Below are 23,880 nucleotides of genomic sequence, written 5' to 3'. Positions count from 1 at the left end.
AGAGGGAGACAGGGCCTGAGATGAGCCAAGAAGGCTACACGGCATTGTGTGTGTGCGCGCTGCTTCCGAGCACAACCGCATTCCGAGCTCCAAGGCTGAGGGAGGATCGCATAGCGTGGCTCCCTGGGAGATGAACTGGGGAGGTCAGTCCAGGGCAGGGACCTAGAGTGCACACGGGCAGCGGGGCCAGAGGTGCCTGGGTGGCAGAATGAGCAGCACATGGTGACTGCCCGAGTGGAGGAGAGACGAGGGGACCCCAGGAGCTGCAGGAGGAAGGCGGGGGACAGTCTCTGCTCTCAGTCCACAGTCCAGTCTCCAGTCTGAGGGCCTCGCTCTCCTTCCCGTCTGCCAGCCAGTCCATCTCTGTCCTGTTCTGAGTGCATTCCTTGAGCCTGGCTCTCGTCGTCCCTGCTGGGCTTGGGGCCCAGCCTCTGAGCCGCCCCGGATTCCATCCCCACCCTGCAGCCCAGACCCCTTCCTGCCCGCTCGCCCCACCTCCCCCATCCCCACCTCAGGTAGCGGTCTCGATCAGGGGCCCCGAGCCCCTTGATGGGACCCTGTGTCTCTCCCTCTCTGCCTGCTCTCACTGCCTGCCTCAAGCCCAGCCTCTGCCTTCACCTCCGCTGTCCATAGCGCGGGCCCTGGGCCGCGGGGTGAGTTTCCCATCACCGTCAAGCTCTTTGCTCGTTACGAGTCACTGCTGCCACCTGCTCTCACGGCTGCAGCCAGGTGAGAGGCCTGGCAGTGCTCACAGCCCAGGTGGCCTCACTCCTGTCTCTCTTTATTCCCCTGTCGATGTCCTCTGCGTGGTTCTTCTAGGTGGTCCCCTTAACCTGTGAACGTGTAGAAAACCCATCAGGAGCATCCCTTCTACCACAAAGCCCGTGCCCCACCCCCACCTGACTGCTCCCATCCACTCTCTTCCCTTTGCAGAATCATGGCCCCTGTGTCCCTCTAGGTGCCCTGCCTTCTTGCCTCCTTCATTTTGGATCATAGTCACGTGGGCGGGCCAGGAAACTCTCCCGAGGTGGAGAGTGCCGGTGGGGGTGTATCACCCCGGGTCACTCCGGGAATCCCTGCTGTATGTGGCCGAGCAGACGGCATTGGCCCACACCTCCAGGTGAGCCAGCCGGGAGAGCCCTTCCAACCAGGCACCAGGGGAGGAGCGGCCTTCGCCGGGAGGCACGGCTCCGGCAGGGCTGCCGATTCGTGGCTGGAGCCAGTATCCTATTAAAGTGGCTTTGCATTTCCGGAGCGTTGAGCTGGAGAAGCGCCCGCCGATCTGACCCAAGAGGGCAGAGTTCATCGCAGCGACAACTGTGAGCCGTTCACCCCGTGGCTCCCGCCACTCCCGCCGCAGCCTCCCCGCCGGCACCTGCCCTGGTCTCGTGCACGCTTCCCCTAGGACGTGCAGATAATATTTGGGGGTGGTTCTCCCGGGATCACTCACAAAGGAATTTTAAAATGTGTCTGTTGGGGAACGGTAATTGTTGCTCCATGCGTAAAGAAAACAGGAAGCATGGTGTAGCTAAAAGGTCGTTTCCCCAATTCAAGGACATTTACATGGACGTTGTCATTAGTGCCCTTCTCAGACTGATGACAAAGGTCGTGTTTTTAAGAAATCCGGGAGAAAACAGATCGATTTCTGTCCATTGATTAAAAGCAGACTAAGGAAAGGGTTCTTTCCAATTACCCTAACGAAGGGAAACACACCGAGTTGCAGAATGGTAAGGAAAAAATGACTTCATCGGGGATTCTTGTGCCAGTTGCCTCAGTGTTGCTTTCCAAGTGGTCTCCCTCTGTCCGGCAGTGCGCCTCAGTGACGAATGTCGCAGTGACTCTGAGGATGTGAGTGTCCTCGGCAGTGAGGAGGGAGTTTGCCCAGTGTCTCCACACCACCGCGGTGGGTGGTTTTCACAAAAGGTCGGGGAAGCCCTGAAACAGGGGCGAACACCACCTCTCCTGGCCATGGTGAGACATCGCTGTTTTGTGGTGAAGCGTGCCATTTGGGTCACTGTTACTATTCGAGTCCCTTTAAACAGGTACCTTGAACTTGCCGTGTGAGACACACAGAGGAAATGTGGAAAGAGGACACCAGCTCTTCCATATATATAATGTGTGTGTGTGTGTGTGTGTGTGTGTGTGTGTGAGAGCTGGAGTGGATGCCAAGCTCCCGGGGGCTCAAAGCATAGCAGCACCTGCCCTGAAAATACCCTACTGGGACAGTGCCCTGTCTTAGGGGCACCAGGACTGAGTGTGGGGGTGTTTGTGGGTGGGATGCCTGTGCCCCCGGGCCCTGCCCACAAGGTGAGAGGGAGGCACCCCGGCCCTGCCCCTGCAAACCCCGACTCCGTCCCTCCCTACGTGGACACACAGACGGCCCTCTGTCCGTGAGGGGTGTCAGACGCCAACCTGGTGCTTCGTGCCCTGGGGCCACAGTTGTCAAGACCTGCCTGTGGGTTGAGGTTTCCTTGGCCTGTGAGTGTCTGCCGGAACCGGCAGTGTCTGTGACAGGCAGGGGCCTGAATGAAGGGTCAGGAACAGTAGGTGCTAAGTTCTCTGCAGTAATTCTGCAGACGGGTGTGACACTGTGCCTTCCGAAGTTAACCCTCTCTCCATTTTTTCCAGACAACTTGTTCAAGCCCAAAGAAAGGTGCATTTCGGAGAAGGAGATGCACATGCGCTCTAAAAGGTACCCTGGGGTTTTGTTGTGGGTCTGGGGTCGGGTTGGGTGGTGTCACGGATCCCCGCCTTGTCCGGCGGGGCCCGTTTCCAGGTCTACGTGTAAGGTCTGAGGTCTTCTTGGCCATGAATTTGAAAAGCTGGCTCGAAGAAGTGTGGTTGTCGAGTTTTGCCTCCGAAGGTTAATGCCTTTCTTGGAAAATCCTTCGGAAAGTAGTGGGTCTTGGATGCGGAGCCGACCCGGTAATTGGTCTCAAAGAGATCGCCAGACTCACCGTGGGGACGGCGCTCCCACCTTCGCTCTGGGCAGGTGCTGGTTGGCCCTGTGCACCTCCCAAGGTAATTGTCCAAGGCTGAGAGAAACTGGTTCTTCGAGGGCCCAGACCATGGCGAGGCCTGTGGGAAAGGACCCCGCCCCGGAGGCTGATGGCACGTGGGCTCCAGGGAAGCCGCCGGGGGCCGCAGGCGGGCCTTTCTGGCCCTGGCTCCCCGGAGAGCCAGGCGGCCCGCTGCCCACGAATGTCCCTGCTCCGCTCGGCTTCTGGCTGTTCTAGACACCCACTAATTCTCACCCACCCGGTGCACACACAGGCTGCCATTCTTCCTCGGACCTGGCCCCCTAATCTAAAGGGGCTAACTCAGCAATGTTGGCCAAGTTCACATGGGCAGAATGTCATTAATTTATAATAGAGTATGTAGCAGTGGGAAGAATCATGATAATCAAACCAAACAGAGGGGGCTCTCCGAGCAGCCTCGGCAAAAGGAAGAATGCGTGTCTCCCGCTTCAGGCAGCGTCTCAGCTGTTCCCGTGATGACGTTGTTTCCGTGATAATTAGCCAACTTGGATCATCTGTAGGAAACCTCTGGGTAAATGAGAACGTGCGAGCGAGGAGAAGGGGGACCGTCCCGTCAACGACCCGCTTCACGCCGCTCCAGCCGAGGTTTTAAAGCGCCACCGGGTTTTGAGACTCGCGGTTTCAGAAGTGCGAAGTTATGCGCGCCTCGTGCCAAAAGTATTCCCTTTCAGTTTAGCGAAAAAATTCAGCCAAATCCTTGCTTCTCAGTCCCCAGACCCAAAGCTGCTATGGCGGAGCCTTCCAACGAAAATAATAGATTTCAAAACAGCGGCCGTGGACAGACCGTGTCACCCCATCATTCGACTGATGACACTTGGACAGGACAAGCGAGGGCGGCGATGGCCCCGCCTCACTGGCTCCCCTGGGTTTCACTCTGCTCAGTGGGCTGTGCTCTGGGTGGGCTCTGCCCGTGGCCCCGAGACTTCCCCCACCCACAAGAGTCCCCTGGCGCTTCCTTTTGTATCCTTTGTTATTGACTATGTTGCTAAATTCCATTTCCATTAAAAAAGTTCAAATAGGAGAGATGCAGCTAAAGTCCCTCGTGACCAACTAGTCCCATCCCACCCCCTCCCCAGCCCGGGCCCCTCCGGACCCCTGCCTGAAAGTGGGCGTTTTTGGTGCGCGTGCGGATATCTAAGTTTCAGCCATCTGTGGAGCCATGCCTTGTCTCTCTGAAGCTTGCTTTTTTGACTTTTTAGTGTGTCTGGGAGGTCTTCCTGGGACAGGCAATGTGGATATAGATGATTTAACTCATGGGTTTTAACTCTGCAAAAATGGTCTGTTATGTAGATGTACCAACATTTCTTTAGGAAACTCTTTAAGAAAATACTGCAGGCCCTGACTGGCGTGGCTCAGTGGGTTGGTGGTGTCCCATAAGCTGGAAGGTCGCAGGTTCCATTCTCAGTCGGGGCACAGGCCTGGGCGGCGGATTTGGCCCCTGGTCAGGTGTGAAAGAGGCAGCAGATGAAGGTTTCTCTCTCACGTCGATGTTGCTCTCCCTCCCTCCCCCGCTCTCTAAACATCAATAAGCATGGCCTGCGGCGAGAATTAAAAAAAAAAATACTGCCCCGGAAGCCCCAGGGGTGAGTTGTGGGAATTCCCACCTCAAACTCCCCACGTGGTTCAGACAGTCCACATCAGGGAGACGGTTCTCCAGGTCCAAAGGGGTTTTCACTGTGGAGCTTGTCAAGACTCAGCCTTCCTGCAGCTCCTTGCAGTCCTTCCTGGAAGTGGCCACGTGTGTCCACTTACCTATTCCAACCCCATTGATGCCCACCGGGCGCCAGACCCTGGCAGGCACTGGGGTTTCCAGGTCGCTGTGCTGCCAGTTGGGGACAGTCAAACAGACAGGGAGGTCCGAATCCCAGCCGAGGGCCTGGCCAAAAGTCCACTGGCGTCTCCGGCCTGGGTTCCTCCTCTCACGATGGCAGGACACCATGCCTCCCCCGGGTGTCATGAGGGTAAATGAGAAAACTCTGGTCAGGTGAGTGGCCTTGTGCCCAAGAACCAAGACAGCGTCAGGCTCTGACCTCCTGGGTGTCAGTATTGTTACACTTTGTGATTATTATGGTAACGGGGGAACCTGTTGGGCACAGTCCATCTGGCTTTCACACCGGAGAGAACGTGGAAAAGAGCTGTTTCAGACGGGCACCCTGTGCACAGTGGCATGAGGGTTCTGGCGGCGGGGACCACACCATCCTTGCACGCGGAGCAATCACGGCTTGGTGTCGGTACAGAAACAGTTGCATCAGCAGCAACAGGAAAGGAGTGTCCAGAAAAGGGGTCCCTGGGGCTTGTGACTTGGAAGCCCCTAATTTTGCACCAGGACAAGAGCACCACACCTACACCTGGGACGTGCTTGGAAACAGTTCATGTGGGAGTGTGGTCGGGGAGGAGGCAAACCTCACGCGCAGGCATGTGCCTTTCTGAGCTCGACTCCCGCGAGAGTCCCGCTCCCTCCACTTGTTTGCCACGCCTTTTCCAGGTCCCAGGAAGGCAGACACTGTGCGGCATCGAGGGGTTTGGGGGTAGGTTTGCCCTCAAATGCTGGTTTGGAATGTCTTGTTTTACAAGGAAGTAGTTAATGACCACGGAGAACAGGGGGACCAGAAAAGCAACTTCCAAAGGCACAGCGGCCTCTTCTGCGGGACCTACCTGGGACTCCGCGTGTCGGGCTCTGGCTGCCGGGGGACCCCTGGGTCCCAGCGTCTCAGATCTGGGAAGGCCCGTGAGCAGCAGAGCCTCCCTTCGACAGGTCGGGATGCAGGCACACGTAGTCTTGCTACCTTTCACAGTGTTTTCTGCGTCTGTTCCAGAATCTATAACAACTTGCCGGAAGTCAAAAAGAAAAAAGAAGAGCAGAAGAAAAGGCTGATCTTACAGAGTAACAGGCTCCGTGCGGAAGTCTTCAAAAAGGTAACAGCCCGGCCGCTGGCAGGGGCAACATGCAGGGCACGCAGATGCCGACCCCGCACTTGACCTCTCTGTGTCCTCCCCCCAGCAACTGCTAGACCAGCTCCTTCAGAGGAACGCCGTCTGACCGCAGGCCACCCCCTGACCTGCCGCCTGGACCTGGGACGGCTTCAAACGCCGGGTAACCCATTAAACTTAGCGTGAGCTACGTGACGTCAAGCACTTATTCCACTTTTTTATTTTATTTTTTCATAAAGGAAAACCTAGGTTCCCGAATTGCTGACCCAAACCAAGCAGAAACGGTGACACTTCGGGAAGTGGGTCAGCAGATGGGGGTGGGGGTCGCGTCACAGAACCCACCAGGTCCCTTCCCTTCTTACTTCTGAAATTTCTTTTTTGCTTCTGCTGTCCCCCGCCCCCGCCCTCCATTCCCACTTAGGCAGAAGGGCCTTGCACACCCACGTGGGCTTAGATCCCTGGGGGTCACTTTCCCCCCCCATCAAATTGCTGGGACCTGAACACATCACTTTTGCTGTACCGACTCCAGCTTCCACCAGCTCTGCAAACCCGGACTCCAGGTCACCACAGGGTGTGTTTAAAATCTCTCTGGACGTGCGTGTTGCATAGTGCTAGGAGCTGTGCCCAAGAGCAGGGAGCAAGCGTCCTGGTGCCTGTGACCTGAGGTGGGGGCCAGGCAGCCCTCACTGCCCCCCATCCCCCCCCCCATTTCTTCATTTAGCAAGAATCTGTTTCCATGGCCCCTGTCAGGGCAGAATCCACTGAAAATAACTGTAGGCGACCTCAGTGTGCTCTGCACTCCCACTGTCCCCACCCCCCATGATGACACCCTCCCACCGCTGTCCCCAAAGAAGGGCTGCCTCACTAAAGACGGCCCGCCCGCTCCAAGGGTGCCTGCCGTGTGTCCTTGCAACATTTCCTGTGTTTATAAGCGTGTGTTTGGGGAGCTAAGAACCTACTAGTTTTTATCAAAAATGGAAATAAATGCAATTATTATAAAAAGTCAAACATTGCTCTGTGATGTGTTTCGTGTTGGGAATAGAGCAGCTCAGTGAGAAGCACTGCAAAGCCCAGCAGGAGCCTCCGGCCTGCCACTCACTGCCCCTGGCACCAGCACAGGAGCCTGGGCCTCCCCGTTGCTGGGGGAAGAGGCCAACTCCCAGAGAGTGGGGGAGCGAACCACGCAGAGCAAGGCTCGGGATCCCAAAGGCCCCAAATCCCACTAGGGGGCTCCCCAGGAGAGAGAAGGAAGCTCAGGGGTGAGCAGTGACACCTGTCCCCACCCCTCTGCCCACTGCTGCACACCTGGCCCCTTTGCTGGGAGCCTCTGGTCCTCTCCCGACACCTCCCCCTCCCCTGCCTGCCCTCCCCTGGGGAGGGGCACGTTGGTTGTGTTGCATCGGAGCCTGTGCCATCCACCCTCCCGAGACCATCTCGCTGTGTGATGAGGCAGCCTCTCTGGAGTCGTTGCTTGGCTGTGCGGCGCCTTGGTCTGCACCATTAGGATCCAGTTGGGAGCAAGAAACCACACAGGAACTTGAACAGGAAAGTTCATTGTGTGTAATTATTAACAAAAACAGAGGATGGGAATGAAGCGGGATTGGCTGGTGGGAAGGGAATGGAAATTGTGTAGGTGAGAATAGGAGACAGAAGGACCAGCATTGCCCCCAGAAAGAGTACCCCACCCCTGGGCTGCCGTCTAGATATGGAGGAGAGGACAAAGCTGTGGTTCAGGTGACAGAGAAGTTTCCATCTGGATAGAACTGGCCGGAAATCCACTCTCTGGGATGCGCAGGGAGCTGGCTCAGCTGAGGCCCTGCAGTGTTGGGGCTGCAGGAGGGAGGGGCTGCAGAAAGTAGCTGGTGGGGTGCTGTTCAGTGCGGGGACCTGCTGGGCAAACTGTCTCAGGTCCAGGAAGCCATGCCCCTCTCCTCTTGCTGTGTCCTCCAGCTCCCTGTCCTAACAGAGCTGGGCGTCCTGCAGTGGGCAGAGGAAAGCCATTTGCAGCTCCCGGATCCATGCTAGCAGAGCAGGCAAAATGGGTGACTTGGGAGATGAGAGACTGTGAGTCCAACCACTGGCCCAGCAGGTTCTGTGAGCTTATTGCCGTCCCCGATCCACGAAGTGGAGATGCTTAGGGTACTTCCTCCCTAGGGCTGTCGTGGGCTAGAATAACGCAGCGTGAGCCCAAAGCAAGCGCAGGGGGGATGTTCCCTGCCCCAGGCAAGCAGGGGCAGAAGGGGGCGTCCTCTGGAGCCCTGGGCACTGGGAGCCCTCAGCCTGGCAGGAAGAAGGGGAGCCAGGAAGCCCCCAGAATGCCTGGTGCTACCTTGGCAAAAATCAGTCCCAGGAACAGGGTGCTTTGCAAACAGACTGTTCCGCTCCAGGTCCTCTTCTATCTTAGAAACAGTCTCAGCAGTGCAACTGAACTGACCCTTCAGGTTAATTCCGGTGTCTCTGAGCCCATCAGGCCTCTTCCAGGGTGTTTCACTGAACTTCTGTTTACATTTTTAATCGTTGATTGAAAGCACTTAAAATCAAATCAGTATCAGTTCTGGAAATTCCAAAGGTCCCACTGTACCTTTGGTTGACATTTTTCAGAGTTTCAAAAGCTTCTCCTAACCAGTAATTGGAAGTCAGGGCCCATCCACTTCTAGACTCTTCTGTGGCACTTCCCGAGAGTTCAGTTTCTGCCCGCTGACATCTGAATGTTTCAGAACATTGCCTTCTGGAGCCAACGTGCCCGTGAAGTTCTACCTCCTTCGCAACTCTGACGCCGAGTCCCAAAATTTAAAGAATAAATACAAGTCAACTTGGGATTAAATGCCACTGAAGAATGAATAATCTCTCTCTCTGTGTGTGTGTGTGTTTTCTGCTTTTAAAAAAGTCTCCCATCCTCCTACGCCCGCCCCCCAGGGCAACCATCAGCTTCTCTGCATCTACGCATCTGTTTCTGCTTATTTATTTGTTTTGTTCTTTAGAATCTGCACATAAGGGAGACGGTACAATATTTTCCCTCCTCTGTCTGACTTATTTCACTCAGCGTAACGCCCTCTATCTTCCTTCCTATTGTTGCAAGTGGCAAGATTTCGTCCTTTTTTACAGCTGAGTAGTACTCCGTTGTGCGTGTGCGCCATCTGGTTCGTCCTCTCGTCTGTCGATGGGCACTCGGAGTCGCTTCTGTCTCTCGACTGCCGTGAATAACACTGCCGTGAACACTGCGGTGCCTGTATCTTTTCGAATTAGTCTCTGTTTTCTTCAGGTGCGTACCCAGAGGCGGAACTGCTGGGTCACGCGTGGTACCTCTCGTTTTAATGGTTTGTGGGATCTTGGTGCCGTTATTTCACAGTGGCTGCGCCCACTTACCCTCCCAGAAGCACCACGCACGAATCCCCTTTGCTCCCACCCTCGCCAACACCCGCGACCTGCCGCTGCTTTGCTGGAGGCCTGCAGGATGCGTTTCCGAGGGCGGCTCCCAACGCAGGGGACTGAGGCGTCAACCGGGCAGGAGAGAGCGACGTCTTGTCTGCGCCGTCCTCTGAACAGCCAGCCCAGGACAAGGCGGCAAAGGGAAATTTTGGTCTCTGCTACACTGATGTTTTTCCCTCTTGCCGTTGTCGCTTTTCATTGTTTGTCCTTTTTTCTTTATTGCTGATGAGTGAATTTTCAATATCCGGCATTGTTTTCTGTTACAATAGAGTCCTAGCAGAAACCTAATGATTTCATATCAAATACGGAGGTAAAGGCTTGAGCCATAACCACTGACCCTTTCTCCCCAGAATGGGTTACCCATTTGCTGAATCCTCTGATTAAAATCGGACTGCAGGGCGCAGACTTCAGAATTTTGAAATTCTAAGTAGAACTTACCATTGTAACTTTAAGGATCAAATTCTGTCCTGGAGCTGATATCTTCCCACCTGGCTGTGTTTGGGGTCTGGCGTGGAGCCCGCCCTCCCCGAGGCAGTGGGCAGCAGGAGGTGGGGTCTGTGGCGGGTCCTCGGGGGCTCAGACCAAGTGGGTTTGGAGCGATTTGAAACGGACCGGCAGCAACAGCTCTAGGCCGCCTTACCGTGGTCTGCATGACCTCATGTCCAGAAATTCCTATTTTGGTCACTTGTCCTCCCTGCCAGCTGGTAATGGAATAATGGAAAATCGCCTGGGTCTCTTCGCCAGCACCGATCGCCAGCCGCGCTTCCTGGAAGCTGTGTGTGCCCCGAGTGAGTCAGCAAATGCTTGCTCAGACGGGCGAAGCTCTCTGGAAGGACTGCGTGAGACACAGCCCGCGGCTGGAGAGCAGCTGACAGCCTCATTCCTTGAGAAGCTCTCCCGTTTCGACACGTGTCGGTGTCGGAACGGCGGGCTGTGGCGGGTGTCCGACTGGGTCCCACGACCAGCAGGCTGAGAGTGAGGTGGGCCAGGTGCAGAGTGAGAAGGGGGAGTGCGTGACGTGGCCGCCCAGCTGGGCGGGGGCGCTCTGGGTTACATGCGACAGAAAACTGATCCGCGGTGTGTCGGTGCGAGCGGGCTAGTGTGCGTGCTGAAAGCAGGGGAAACGCTCGGCAAAGAGGCTTGAAGGGGTCTATCAGCGGACGGTGGCCCATTGCAGGGCTCCCTGTGTCTGAACTTCCATCAGTACTTGGTAATGACCCAGGCACGCACGGTGAGCTAAATAGAAACCCCTTGGAGTCGGCTGTCACTGAGCTGAGCCAGCCCGCCCCGGGATGAAGCGCTTGGGGAAGCCGGGCAGCCTTCCCTGTCTGTCCCAGGCTGACAGGCCCTTCAGAAGATTCCTCACCTCCCCCCACCCCGCCCCACTCTCTGCTCAGTCTGGCTGCTGGGCTGGGAGTCGGGGCCCTCGCGCAAATGTTTTCTGCACATGGAATGAAGCAGCGGCGTTGGCAAGTGTCCCTAGAACAGAGGGTTTTCTCAGTTCCTGTCGGCTGCCTCGGCTCTGATCCCCAGACCCCAGGAGACTGTCTGAGGCAGTTGTCTGGGGGGTGGGGGGGAGGGGGAAGGCTTGGAACTCCTTCCATTTTTTTCTTGCTGCTCAGAGAAGGTTTTGACGCCCATGGTCTGGTTGCTGCTCTTACCTGCCAGGTGGCGGCAGGGGAACGGAAATGGGACTTCAGGCCCGGGCCCTGGTCTCAGATCTCGGCGCATCAGAGAGTCCAAGGGGGGCAGGGGGGAGGGAGAGACTTTATGTGCCTCTGGGGTCTTCAGACGTGCTGGGCGATTCTTATCAAAGCTGAAAAGGGGAGTGAAGGATGTGTATGCCCTGCATTGCAACTGAGGAAAAATGAGGAATTCACACCTTTTTTGCAAGACCACCAGCAGGAGTGAAGGACGGAGGACAGTGTCCTGCTGGTGGCTCTCCGAGGGTTCTGCCCTCGAGAAGTGTCTGTCCTTCGCTGACAGGCCCGAGGCGCAGCAGCAGCTGTCACCAAGGTCAGGGAAAAGACAGCGCGCCTGCCACCCACGTTCCCCGCGAGAGACACGTGATGCCTTTCATCGCAGCCCGGGAGGCAGCCGTCCCGCCTGCCCGCTGATGCCAGCGAGGGGCACCCTGTGAGTCCCCTCACTGCTGCCGATTTGTGCAGACAGGAACCCACGCCACGGGTGACCTCCCCCGAGTGTCCTCGTGCCGGAAGTCGTTTCGCGGGGAGCAAAGGAATCGGTGGCGGCGGGCCGCGTCTCGGTTCCGTGAGGCCAGACGCGTGTTTAACATTAACGGCTGCTGCGTGCACGTGCCGAGGGTTTGGGTTTGCCTTGCTCAGAAGTGCCCCTGAAGGCCGCTTGGGCCGGATGCGGTTACCAACGCTGACATAATCACAGCTCCCAGGCCTGCTCTGTCAGCGGGAACGTTGGTTACATCAGAATGACGCGGTGACCCGGTGTTCCATTAGCAAGGCAGAGCCGGCGCCTCTGCGGGGGTGGCACACTTTCTCACGACGGAACCAGAGCGCGTGGACGGCCGCGTTTCCAGATGGTGAAACTGGTTCTGATCGGTGGGGCGCGTTTTGGTTGAAGCTTTCGTTTCGGATTGGGGCGTTCCCTCCCTGATGCTCAGTGGGCCATTGAGTGCGACTCCCTCCACCTTCCAGCCCCACGAGGTGGCTTCTGGCCGCGTCTGGTGAGCCTGTGGTGAACAGAGGGAGGGAGGGCCCAAGCAGGAAACTGCCGGGCCCAGACCCAGTTCAGACATTTTGAAGAATGATAGGTAAGAATTTGGGTTTTGAATGCTAACTTCATGCCACGCCTATGAGGAACACTGCTCTTTACTCACCGTAGGTTTCCAGGTGGGACTCAGTCACGAAAGATGGACAAGGGAAAGTCAAGTTTATTAACGTGTGTATTTCATACACACACACACACACACACACACACACACACGGGAGGAACCCGGGGCGACCGAGTCTCAGCCCTGCTCCCAGGGTCCTCAGGTAGCAGGGCACCTTCAGGAATGAAGGCTGCTACCCCCAGATTTCACACATGGAAGCCCTAATGCCCCGTGTGGCTGCCTTTGCAGATGAGGCATCTAAGGAGGTCACTGGGAGGTCACTGGGTTAAATGAGGTCGCGGGGGTGCGGGGTTGGCCCTGATGTGGCAGGATTCGCGTCCCAGTGAGAAGAGAAAAAAGAGTCTCTCCAAGTGCACAAGGAAGAGGTCATGTGCGTGCACACGAGGACGGCGGCCGCGTACGAACCGGCCCAGAGCCGAGACCGCAGAATGAAGCTGTCCTTGCCGAGAGCTTGGCCTTGGACTCCTCAGCCTGCAGAGCTGTGGGCAGTACGTTCCCGTGCGTAAGCTCCCCACACACAGTGGTCGCATGGCCACCTGAGCCGACGAAGCCAAGACCCTTGCTGCCCCCGGCAGCTGCTCTGCTCCTTGCCCACTCAGCGGTCATCTGCCATCCCCGTCGACAGCATTTGGACCTGGTGGACTCCGAGCTTGAGCCTGCTGCTTCTCCTTGCTGACAGCGTCTTCCTTTGCATCTGTGGGTGCGGTGCAGCCCCTGGGGTCTGCTGTGACTCCAGTGGGCCCCGCCAGGCTCTGTGCTCTGCTCTGAAGCCTTGGCTACAAGGACACTGTGCTCTCAGTGGCCAAAGTCTCTGGCGAGTTCACCAGCTGCTACCACGACCTTCCCCACCTGCCCACAGCACAGACTGGAGCTTCCTACGCCTTCCTACAGGCCCCATGCCCTCCTGTCCAACCCGGAGGAGGTGGGTGCTCTCTGTCCCAGCACGGAGACCATCTCCCGGACCCACTCCTTCCCCAGAGCGTATGATGTGCTACTGGAGCTCAAGGACTTTGGACAGTTACTCCCTCCTCCCCCACAAGGCGTGGCTTTTGAGACACTCGCTTCGTGAAAGATGTGAGGAGACTGGGCTCTCGGGCTCAAAGCTGCTGCCCAAAGCTCTCTCCCTGGTTTTCTGAGATGCCCCCGTTCCTATCTTGTCTACGGCTAATGCGCAAGTGTGCCCTGCATGCTTACAAGTCCTGTCCATTTCCCACTCACTGTTCTCAGAATAACCCCACGAGGCTGAGGTCAGTAGGCTCCGGATGGGCTGCCTTGAGCAGAAGCTGGCGGAGGGGGTGTGAATGTGTGTGCATGTTAGGAGAGTCGTTAGTTTCTTGGGGCAGCTGGGAGTGGGGACACCACGGTCCCTCCCGCTCCCTCTGGCCGTCTCCTCACCGACTGGCGTCTCTTGGTGCAGGTCGGCCCAGTGGCGGGTGTCTCTCCAGGTCTGAGAGAGCAAATTAGGTGGAAAAGTTGGCACATTCAGGGGGCATGATGCACACAGACTTTTCTGTAAAATGCCAGAGTCCCAGTGAGCACGGTGCGGTGGCCGCACTCTGAAAAGTAAGGGACCACCGGTGCACCCCCGACCACACCCCCCGACCCCCATCCCCCATCGGGCCTCCTGCAGGGCGGAAGCAGGGAGGGCGAGGATGGGTGTGCTGACTGGGGGCACCCCCTTTCTCCCCTGACCCAGTCTCTGACTTTAGAACAGACTCGAGTGCGGAGTGACCGTGGAGCAATCTCCATCTGATGGAGCAGCTGAGTGCGGAAGAGGATGGGGGGGCGGGGCGTGCCCAAGCTCGTGGGGACTGAGCTCTGAGCCAGGCTCTTCTCCATTTGCAACCCCAAGGTGACTCGATGCTGTCCGCGTGTCCAGGAATTAAAGGTACAGATGTACATTTGGATTTCACTGAAATTTTTATTAATTTTGCTCACACAGAAGAGGCATGTGCTCCTGGGAGGAGAAACTCTCCCTCGCCCCTCCTAGGGTCCCTGGCTCAGCCTGACAATTAAACAAAGACTAACAGGAGAAGCGCAGCCCCTGTAATTATTACACATTTTCCACGATCCCAGAGCCTTCAGGTGGCAATGAACACTCGAAAAAATTGTTAAACCTGAGCATTTTGACGAGGGTTTGATGAAGGATGGGAAGTCGTGGGAGAGCCTGGCCGGGCGGTGAGGTGTGCGCTCAGGGTGGTCCGAGGGGAAACTTAGCCAGGGCGCCTGCTCCTTCCCCTCTCCTCGGCCTCCCGCCTTCTCCTGAGATAAGGATGCCCCCGTCAGAGGCCTGTCTTCTGGTTGCGTCCAGGAGAAAGGGGAGGTCAGACTCCTCCCTGTTCCCACTATTGCTCAAATCCCCTGGGCCCAAGCCAGCCGTGGCGCCATGTGGTGGGATGGTGTGTTCAGACTTAGATTCGGGAATGGGACACCTTCCAGCTTCGGGGAGAGAAAATGGGAAAGTACTTGCCTCCCAAATTTGCATCCCCATCAAGGAAATACCGGCACCGCAGAGCAAGGAAGGAGGAAGTCAGTTTGTCGAGACCCAGGAAAACGGAGCAGCGTGAAGTGTCGCGGTTCTCCTCCCAGCAGCGGGCGGGGAGCCTGGCACCCACGGGCGTCGGACGCCTGCACTCCAACGTTGCCGTCCATCGGCGCTTAGATTTTCGTAACACCTGGACCTCACCGGCTGTTCCCCACTTTTCTTCCATCTGTCCGCGCTCCATCTGGGAAAACACAGACTGCACGGGTTCCCTCCTCAAAGTCAAAAGCAGTAGGACAGACAGACGGGCCCTTTTCAAGTCCAAGCAGAAAGTGCCCTTCGGTCCGAGTCACATTCTCTCAGGGGAGAAAGGCTTCTTCCACACACGCATTTGTGGATGAGGGTGTTCACACGCCCCAGCTGGATTCTTTGAAGCCTCACAGGTGCTCAGTGAGTGGATCGCATGGTGGGTAAGGGAGGGGGAGAGACTGGGGTCAGCCTCAGCCGGAAGTGAACAAACTTCAGAATTCTGGACCTTCCGGTTCCGTCAGTGCAGGGACTTTGTTCTGGGTGCAGAAGAGGCTGTTTCACACAGCGTAGGCCGCAGCGGCCGGTGAAGCCATGAAGTGCAATCCCAGGTCGGTAAGTCGTTCTACCGTCCACGGAATATATGCATTTCCCTAAACACGTGTATTATTAAACCCCATTGGATATCAATGTTATGTAATAATGCATTATTAAAAACAGTCTTTGCAATGCACATGTCAGTTTTCTGCGGACACTGCAGTTAGAAAACGCGAGGTCCCTTTCTGTCAATGTTGGTGAAAGGGCACCATTCTCCGAAAGCCCGTTGGGAATGACCGAGAGAGTCCATGACCTTCCCCCCGCAGATCGCCCCCCGGGTGGCGGAAGCTCGGGGCCCAGAGGGAGCAGCGTGTCTGTAAAAAGGCATGGGGTGGGTTTTGTGTTTGCTTTTTAGTGGGCGCTTTCTGAAACAGGAGCTGGAGTCCTGGAGTTGTAAGGACACCGTCGTGGTCACGTCACCACTGTGGCGACGTCACCACTGTGGCGCTGTGTGTGCTTGGAGACCTGTGAAGAGATTTGCAGGGGCGGCAGACTCATGGCCGTGAGCCGGTGGACGTGACATTCCTCTGAAGGAAGGTGCTGGCTCTGTCGCTGGCAGACAGGCCCTGGGGTGTCGCTCTGTGCGAATTCTCAGGAGTCACAACACGTCACACTCCAGGTCTCTGAAGGGAGAGAAGGAAGACACTGACATCCATGGTCACTGTCCCTGTAGAGGGACCCCCGGCTCTGGGAAAGACTCATCCCTGTGGCCTGCTGGGGTCACCCTGGGAAGGGCGCCCCCACTCATGGTTTGAATTCGATCAGCCTGATCCTTGGAGGGGCACGAGGGTCCGTTTCAGGACATCGCTTCTCGAAGTCTTGTTTGCAGCCTTGCACGTGACGTTCCAAAGTCACTAGACTGTAGCGATTTTCATGAACCCCCCCATCAAGTCAATGGCAAATGCGTGCTGATTGAGTGTCTACTTGGGGTGCTGGGCTGGACCCCAAGTGGGTGGAGCAAGAGGGGACACCACACAGAAAACCAAAGTGACCAGAAGGAAATAGCAGGTGAATAACGCATGAACACGTGAAGGCAAGACCTAAGGAGGGAGAGTCTACTGACCGTGAGCTGTGGTGAGAAACCAGCAGTAGCTCTGACTGCACAAAACCGAGGAGTGTCGATGTCGGACGGGCACAGTAAAGAAAAGGAGGAGGCAAAGAGCCACGAGCTGCTCGCAGCCTCATCGAGGCTTCCTGGAGGTTAGTGGAGATGAACGCTCCAGCAGGACGCCCGTCCGAGGACGCGAGTGAGCCTTTGCCGAGGGAAGGTGAGTGGTCAACACCTAAACATCTCTGGTTTAAGACAAGCAGTCACAGTAATGGAACAGTTAAACCTATCGATTTTTCCTTGTTCTCTAAGATTAGAAGAAAATACACTGAATGCACAGGGAACAATGTGACTTCCAGGGGTAGGTCGATGCCTCCCAGTCCCTGCCCAGTTCTGAGACATCTGTCCCCCGTGCACCTCCCCCACCCCACCAACCATGCCCACCTGCCCTAACTGTGGAGGCAGCTAGCTGATGGAGCCTGGGGTGCAGGGCCAGTGGGGATGCCACCAGGAGCCCAGGCTCCTGGGGGCACAAGGGGAGGGGTCAGAGCTCCGAGCTCTGCAAAGGAGCAGGCAGGCTGCCGAGGGTGAGTGGAGGGCAGGGAAGGCGAGCCACTGGGAAGGTGGTGCCCAGGCTCTCTGAGACCCACACTGGGGGCTAAATGGTGCTTCCTAGGGCAGGGGCCCTGAGACCCCCCCACCCCCCCCGGGGGGCCTCCAGCAGCCCCACCCCCACCTGAGCTGCTCCCAGTCTGGCTGTTTCTGACAACGGACTGGCAGGTCTGCGTTCCAAGGGGTGAGTGGATCAGCGGAAGCGGCAGAGCAGCCCTTCCCAGTGAGACCGCTTCTCAAGACGTGATTGAGGACTCGGGTCCGGGGACGCTGACTGAGGTACTGTTCGTAGGGAAACACTGGGGACAACCGGAACATCGCAGGGGGAGGAAGCTGGTTGCACCAGGACGAACACATGTGAAGTCGTGGCAGCGTAGTCCTGGGGGCTGCGAGGCTGGGACGGCGGCCACTAGGAGAGCGCAGTCGCCCGGCCCTGAAGCTGGCAGGAAGTGGCGTGTTATGCACAGGAAGTGTATTGTCACCCAAAGTCTATCAATCTTTCATGTTGAAAAAACACCACATTTATAGGTCAGTCGCAAGGGTGGCACAAAGAATTCCCACGTACCTTCCTCCAGGCTCACCGACTGTTAACAGTCTGATGCATTTGCGTTATTGTCCTTTCTCTCTACACAAACACTTGTAATACAGATAACATGTTTATTATGTGTATGTAGAAAGAAAAATATATATCTCTATAAAATATAGATCTTATATATATTAACATGTCTGTACAACAGGTGCTTTAGATAATTTATATACAACATGTAATCTTCATGTGACATATTACATGTATACATTATATGTGTGACATGCATGCATAGCACACATGCTGTGTGTAGTATTACACAGTATGTATTTTTTCAGAACTATTTGATAGTAAGTTGTAGAAATCATGCCCTTCTCTTCCTAAATTGTGACCTTATTTATAATTTTTATTTCCTCCCTATTTTTTATTCTACATTTTCCAAATTTTCTACATTTTAATTAGATAAAAATAACAGCTTTTGTTATCTTAAGACATAAATAAGAACTGTTTACTTCTCAAATTTTAAAGTTATTTTTAAATTATGGGCTAGACAGTAAGTTGATACAAATCATTTGAAATCAACTTAGAAATACATATTTAAATTTTAAAAGGAACATTTCTTTTGAGCTAATAATTTTTCCTCTGGGATTCTATTCTAAGATACTCTTGTAACACTCTAAAAAGGCTTTGTGTATAAAATATAATTACAGTGTTCTTCATAAGAGAAAAAGTACAAATAAGCCAAATGTCCGACAGGAGAGCAGTGTTTATGCAAAGTGATCCTGTCTCCATTTGTGGACATATTCACCCACAGAAAGGGCCCATAGGAAGAACTGTCCCTGCACCGGGAAGGCCGTGGCAACATCACTGGCTGATGATTTGGGTGGGTGGGGTGTGGAATGGGGGCCCCCTGCAAAGGCTTTCGTGGAGCCCCTGAGAAAGACAGGAACCCATCAGGTCAGCAGGTCCGGCTCGGCTCCCCTGTCAGGAAGAGAGAGCCCAGAGAGAGGGGACCCCTCTCCCAGAGACAGCACAGAGGGCCCCCCGAGCACAGCTGAGAGGACTGAAGTCTCTCACCCTTGGGCACCCAAGGTCATTCACGACCAACAGCTGCCCTCTCTCCTCAGCCCACCTGCCGCCTGAGAACTGTTCCCGATGAGGCTTCTGGAAGCCACCCTATCAGTCCCCCGGGCCAAGCCTTGGGAGTAAAAGTGCAAGTGGAGACTTCTCGACCTTTGAGCCTGGGGGTGACCGCTGGAGGGGTCAGCTGGCGGTGCCCAGAGCCATCAGTGCCCTGGTAGTGAAGACCCCCGTCCCATAAGGCCAGTGTTCAGCAACCACGGTACTGGGGGGGGCGGTGATGGGGGGACATTCATTTTGAAGTTGTAGGACAGTCCTGCTTTCACTGCACTGCACCTGTTCTCAAGGCCACTTGAATGACCTTGTGACTTAGTGTCCTCTGTGGGGGCGACTGTCCCCCACAGAACTCAGCATAGGCCTCTAGGTCGCTTCATAGAAGCTCAGCTACAGGCAAGCGTGGACAGACGTAGCAATGACTTTGAAATGCAGGGTGCTGGTCTCTGCCAACCTTCTCACCAGGGTCCTGGATAAATGTGGGGACTCAGGCTCAGGGTCCTGAGCAGACCCCAGACCGGCCACTGGCCCCCAAGGAGCCGAATTGGCCTATCTGGGACGAGGAGGGATGGGTCCTTCTCATGTGATTTGTCCAATCTTTCAAAACAAAAAATCAATTCTAAGATGAATGTGGCCAGAACTGCTGCTGAAAGAGAAAAGAAAGTCATTAAAAATAGGAACATTCTCAACGGCAAATCTGTCTCAGCAGGAGCGGCCTCGGTGAGGCGTCTCCAAGTTCAGAGGACAAAGATTTAGAAACTGCAAGAGTCTCGGGGACCTGCAAGAGGCCCCTGGGCCTGGGGTTGGGGGGTGGGGAAAGCAGCTGAAAGGGCGAAAATAGACAACCCCCAGGAATAGACCTCCAAATCCAAGTTTAAATTCTAAAGTTTGTTTCGTTTATCCCAACGGCGATCTGCGAGGAAGTGACATTTTAAAGGTCGGGGACCTGCAGGGGTAACGAAGGCCACCGTTTAGAAAGCAGCTGCTCTCTGATGTGTGAGGGGCGGCAGGCCACGTGCCCACGTGGGACCGGGGCCAGATTAGGAGGCCCGTGGCTCTAGGCACGAGGCTGGGAGGAAGCGGGGTTCGGCCGCAGACACCGCCAGTCCGCAGACAGCATGACACGTGGACGCGGAAGACACACTCGGGGCCCAGGGAAAGCGAGGCTGCAGGCTGGCCTGTGCCGCCTGCCCTGCCCGGAAGTGCAGTCCCTGACCCAGCCCCCGTGGTGGGAGGGAGGCATGGGATGTCTGCATCAGACCAGGTTTTAAAGTTGTCGGCCTACTGTGTGAGCAGAGAGAGACATGGCTCCCGTCTTCTGCGAGGGAAAGAGGGAGAAAAGGCAGCGCCCAGGGCTGAGCTGACCAGGCTGCAGGGAGCCCTCGTGAAGAGACCCCAACTGCCTCTCCGGGGTCCCCGAGGGGGCAAACATGCTCCCCTCCCCACCCTCTGCTTCCCTCCTACTCGCTCTTTGGAAGTTCAAGGTTTTCTGAGAAAACCCAGGGCAGAAAACCCAGGGCTCTTACTCAGGGAGAAGCCCTGAGTCAGCTGTCCGAGGGCAACTCCGGAAGGAAGCAGTGCCCAGACCCGGGTACGAGGAGGGTGTTGTCACACTGCCCCAGCATAGTGGTGTCAGGGTCCAATCTCACCTCCCTTTCAGAGGTGACTTTAGTTTTGGGAAAACCCAGAAGTCACAGGGCACCAAATCTGGGCCCTCGGGGGGCTGAGTCACCTGGGTATTTCGATGTTTCACCAAAAATCTCTGCATGAGACGTGGCGCATGAGCGAGCACATTGTTGTGATGAAGCTGCCAATCACCGGTTGCCCACGGCCACAGCCTTCTAATCATCCAAATGGTTTCCACAGAGGAATGTTCAAGCTTAAGGCAAAATCTGATGCAGATTCATGGCTCTGCTCACTCCATCATTTGGAATGTGACGGCCACACAGTACACGTGCTCACTCAGCAGCGTCTCCTGCCCCCACTGACTAGTACAGTGAAGTCGTCATTGTTCATGCATGTGCGTTCCAGTCCACTCTCCTTGGCTGCCAGGTGACACTGATGTCACACAAACCATTCTCGTATTAACAATGGCTGGACTTTTTCCAGACAGACCTCAAGTACCTCACTGGGTGGTAGGGAAGTTTGTAAATAATATATGTGAAGTGTGTGGACCATGAAAGTGCTCAATTAACATAGCACATCATAGCCTCATTTGGGAAACTGAATATCTACTCATCTGCCATCCAGAATATAATTCTTATAAAAAAGATAAGGCATTTTTATCCCACCAGCTTACTGTCAGGTTACAATTCAGATATGCAGGGGGAGGTTTCAAAAGGACATTTGTCTCTAAATCTGCCGCGACTCACCCACCAGTCGCTTCTGTTAATTAGGTTAAACTCTACCCACAGGACTGACAGGAACCTGGAGGTATTTTACCAGAAAATAAGCACCTAATAAACAAACATAGATACCTTTTACTTTGGAAAGTTGACACTTCTGTTGACACTGTTAAGAACTTTCTGAGAAGCTCAGGTTTTTTGTTTTTTGTGTTTTGTTTGTTTGTTTGTTGTGTGACAAAGGCCCCTCCTTTCTGGAAAGTCAGCTCAGCCCTGGTGCCCTGGGTCTCTGTGTTCCTGTGCGCGGGTGTCCCCGCTCCCTCTTTGCAGGGACACAAGAGGCTCTGTGTCACTTTCCAAAATAGAATTCACAAATAGGTCAATGGAAGAGCCATGAAATAGGTCAGTTGCCACAAATCCAAGCAGAAGGAGGAAGTGGGGTTCAGCTCTGGAAAGACGTCCTGTTTGGACCTCTGGTTCCTGTTCCATTGCCGCCTACAGGGCCATTTTGGGAGGTGCGTGAGCAGGTGTCACCAGACGCTCTGGTATCTGTGGCTGACAGCGTGCATTTTCTGTCTCCAGCATGGCCACCTCCAGGACAGAGAGTGTGGGTGCAGGACATGAGAACCCAGCTGGCAGACAGAAGCCTGACAGTCACTGGGAAGCCCAGCACAGGTGTGGGGACATCCCTCGTCTTGGGGACGAAGAAGCAGGGGCCTTGCCTGCCTCCGTGGATGCAGGAGGAAGTGACGGCTCTGAATAGCGAAAGCCTACACGTGGGTGATGCTTCTGGTATCCCAGTGGGATGCACGAGGCAGGATGTGGCCCCGGTGTCACCTCACCCCTGCCCGAGGGACGCTGCATTGCCTCGGTGCCGCCTCGGACTCCGTGCCAGAAGGACCCGGCTGCATAGATGACGCCCACCTTCCTTTCATGGGCTCCTCTTTCATGACGCGCTGCTTGTGGGCCCCTGTGGGTCATTTTCCCGTATGGCACATGAGAGCGCCTGCGTGTGCCCCCAGGAGAGGCAGCATTTCCCTGGGGACAAGGACTCGCATCTCCCGAGATGAGTTTGTAAGGCTCGTGGCACTGGGCCAGGTGGAAGGCGCTGCCTAATACAGGAGATTATACTTTTTAAAACCCATCAAATCTGATTTTTGTGACCACGGCTGCTCTGTGTGTCTGAGTGATCACCAACACCCATTTCTGGTTTCAAAGTTTTCTGACTCATGCTCTTGTTTACTTTTTCCATGGTTGGCAATCTCTCCAAGAAACCGCAGTTCTTACCCCTTGTCTGATTACCAGAGCAAAACACAGTTTGAGGCTGTTGGGAGCTTTAAAATAGTTTCATTTTGTTTTTTATTACATTAGAAAATAATACCAGAAGTAACAGCTTAGTTAAAACCCGAAGATTTTGGAAGATAGGACAAGTCCGGGCACAGGTGCCAGCTGTGGAGGTCAGTTCTAACTCGGCTACAACGGTCACAGGCCCTCGCTGGAAAAATCGGGGAGGGAATTGGGAGAGTGGTTTGGGGAAGACGTGAAACACTCACCTTCTTGGACCTCAGGCGCGAGGAGCCTCACCCGGGACTGCTGAGGTCACGGGCCCTGGTACCCACACTTGGGAAGCCGCACAGAGAGGAGCCACAGGTAGCGAATGGTCACGCATGGGTTCGTTTATTCGGTCACCCAGAAACTGCTGTCCGTTCTTCTTGCCAGGCTGGTGGGGGGAGGCCTGGGGCCATCAGACGCGGCAGCCGGGGAGTCGAGGCGGCGGGCCTGTGTGGGCCCTCTAATAAGGCAGGTGGATTCGCACAACTGTCACTATGGTACAGAGTGACAGGCCTGACACCAGGCCACACGGAGCTGGGGAAGTCAGCAGGGGACGGAGGAAAGACAACCCAGACGGTCGGGGCCACGGAGGATGATCAGCGGGTGGGAGGGGGACAAGCACATCCGCCAGTGGGGGAGGCGTGTGGGACCCCACGGAGTGCTAAACACGTCCAAATGCCGAGTGTCCTGTGGGGCTTCAGGATGGGGCTGGGTGTGGGGGTGGGTGAGAGAAGAAGCTGGGAGCACGGCTTATGGTCAAATCCCAAACGGGAGTTAAAAGTCTCAAATGCAGAGGGACCCACCAGCCATAAACTAAATGTCCCGTGAAAGAGATATGCTACCTTCTTGAAGGCAAGGAGGGTCTAGGAGGGTTCTGTCCAGTTTTCATTTGAAAGTGCCCCCGAGGTGCCAGGAGGAGGAGAACAAAAGCAAGAAATTGAAAACTTATTTGAACAAATAATGACGGAAAACTCCCCCAGTCTGGCAAAGGAAATAGACTTCCAGGAAATCCAGGAAGCCCAGAGAGTGCCAAAGAAGCTGGACCCAGGGAAGCACACACCAAGGCACATCCTAGTTACATCACTCAAGATTAAAGATGAGAAGAGAATCTTAAAAGCAGCAAGAGAAAAGGAGACAGTACCTACAAAGGAATCCCCTTAAGACTGTCAGCGGATTTCTTAAAAGAAACCTCACAGGCAAGAAGGGGCTGGAAAGAAGTATTCCAGGTCATGAAAGGCAAGGACCTACATCCAAGACAGCTCTATCCAGCAAAGCTCTCATTTAGAATGGAAGGGCAGATAAAGTGCTTCCTAGATAAGGTCAAGTTCAAGGAGTTCATCATCACCAAGCCCTTATTATATGAAATGTTAAAGGGACTTATCTAAGAGAAAGAAGATAAAAAATATGAACGACAAAATGACAACAAACTCATAACTGCCAACAAACAAACCTAAAAGAAAAGAACAACAATGAAAACAAAAATGAAGCAAACAACCAGAACAGGAACAGAATC

The 23,880-nt window shown here is 55.1% G+C and overlaps 1 protein-coding gene across 1 annotated transcript in view; it reads left to right on the top strand.

Moving 5' to 3' along the window:
• CUNH10orf90 (chromosome unknown C10orf90 homolog) overlaps positions 1-6,968 on the top strand; it is an 84,469-nt gene extending 77,501 nt beyond the window's left edge. Inside the window, exons 6-8 of the mRNA XM_037051285.1 lie at positions 2,629-2,692; positions 5,855-5,954; positions 6,040-6,968. Of these exons, the coding sequence (XP_036907180.1) occupies positions 2,629-2,692; positions 5,855-5,954; positions 6,040-6,078 (203 nt within the window). The 3' untranslated portion in view covers positions 6,079-6,968. The remainder of the gene's footprint in view (positions 1-2,628; positions 2,693-5,854; positions 5,955-6,039) is intronic.
• The last annotated feature ends 16,912 nt before the right edge of the window (positions 6,969-23,880 follow it).

The sequence above is a fragment of the Sturnira hondurensis genome, unplaced genomic scaffold (assembly GCF_014824575.4).
Source record: "Sturnira hondurensis isolate 20B ecotype Veracruz unplaced genomic scaffold, ASM1482457v3 Scaffold0007208, whole genome shotgun sequence".
Lineage (NCBI taxonomy): Eukaryota > Metazoa > Chordata > Mammalia > Chiroptera > Phyllostomidae > Sturnira > Sturnira hondurensis.
The sequence above is the reverse complement of the archived record's forward strand: the minus strand, read 5'-3'. Positions and strand labels throughout refer to the sequence as shown.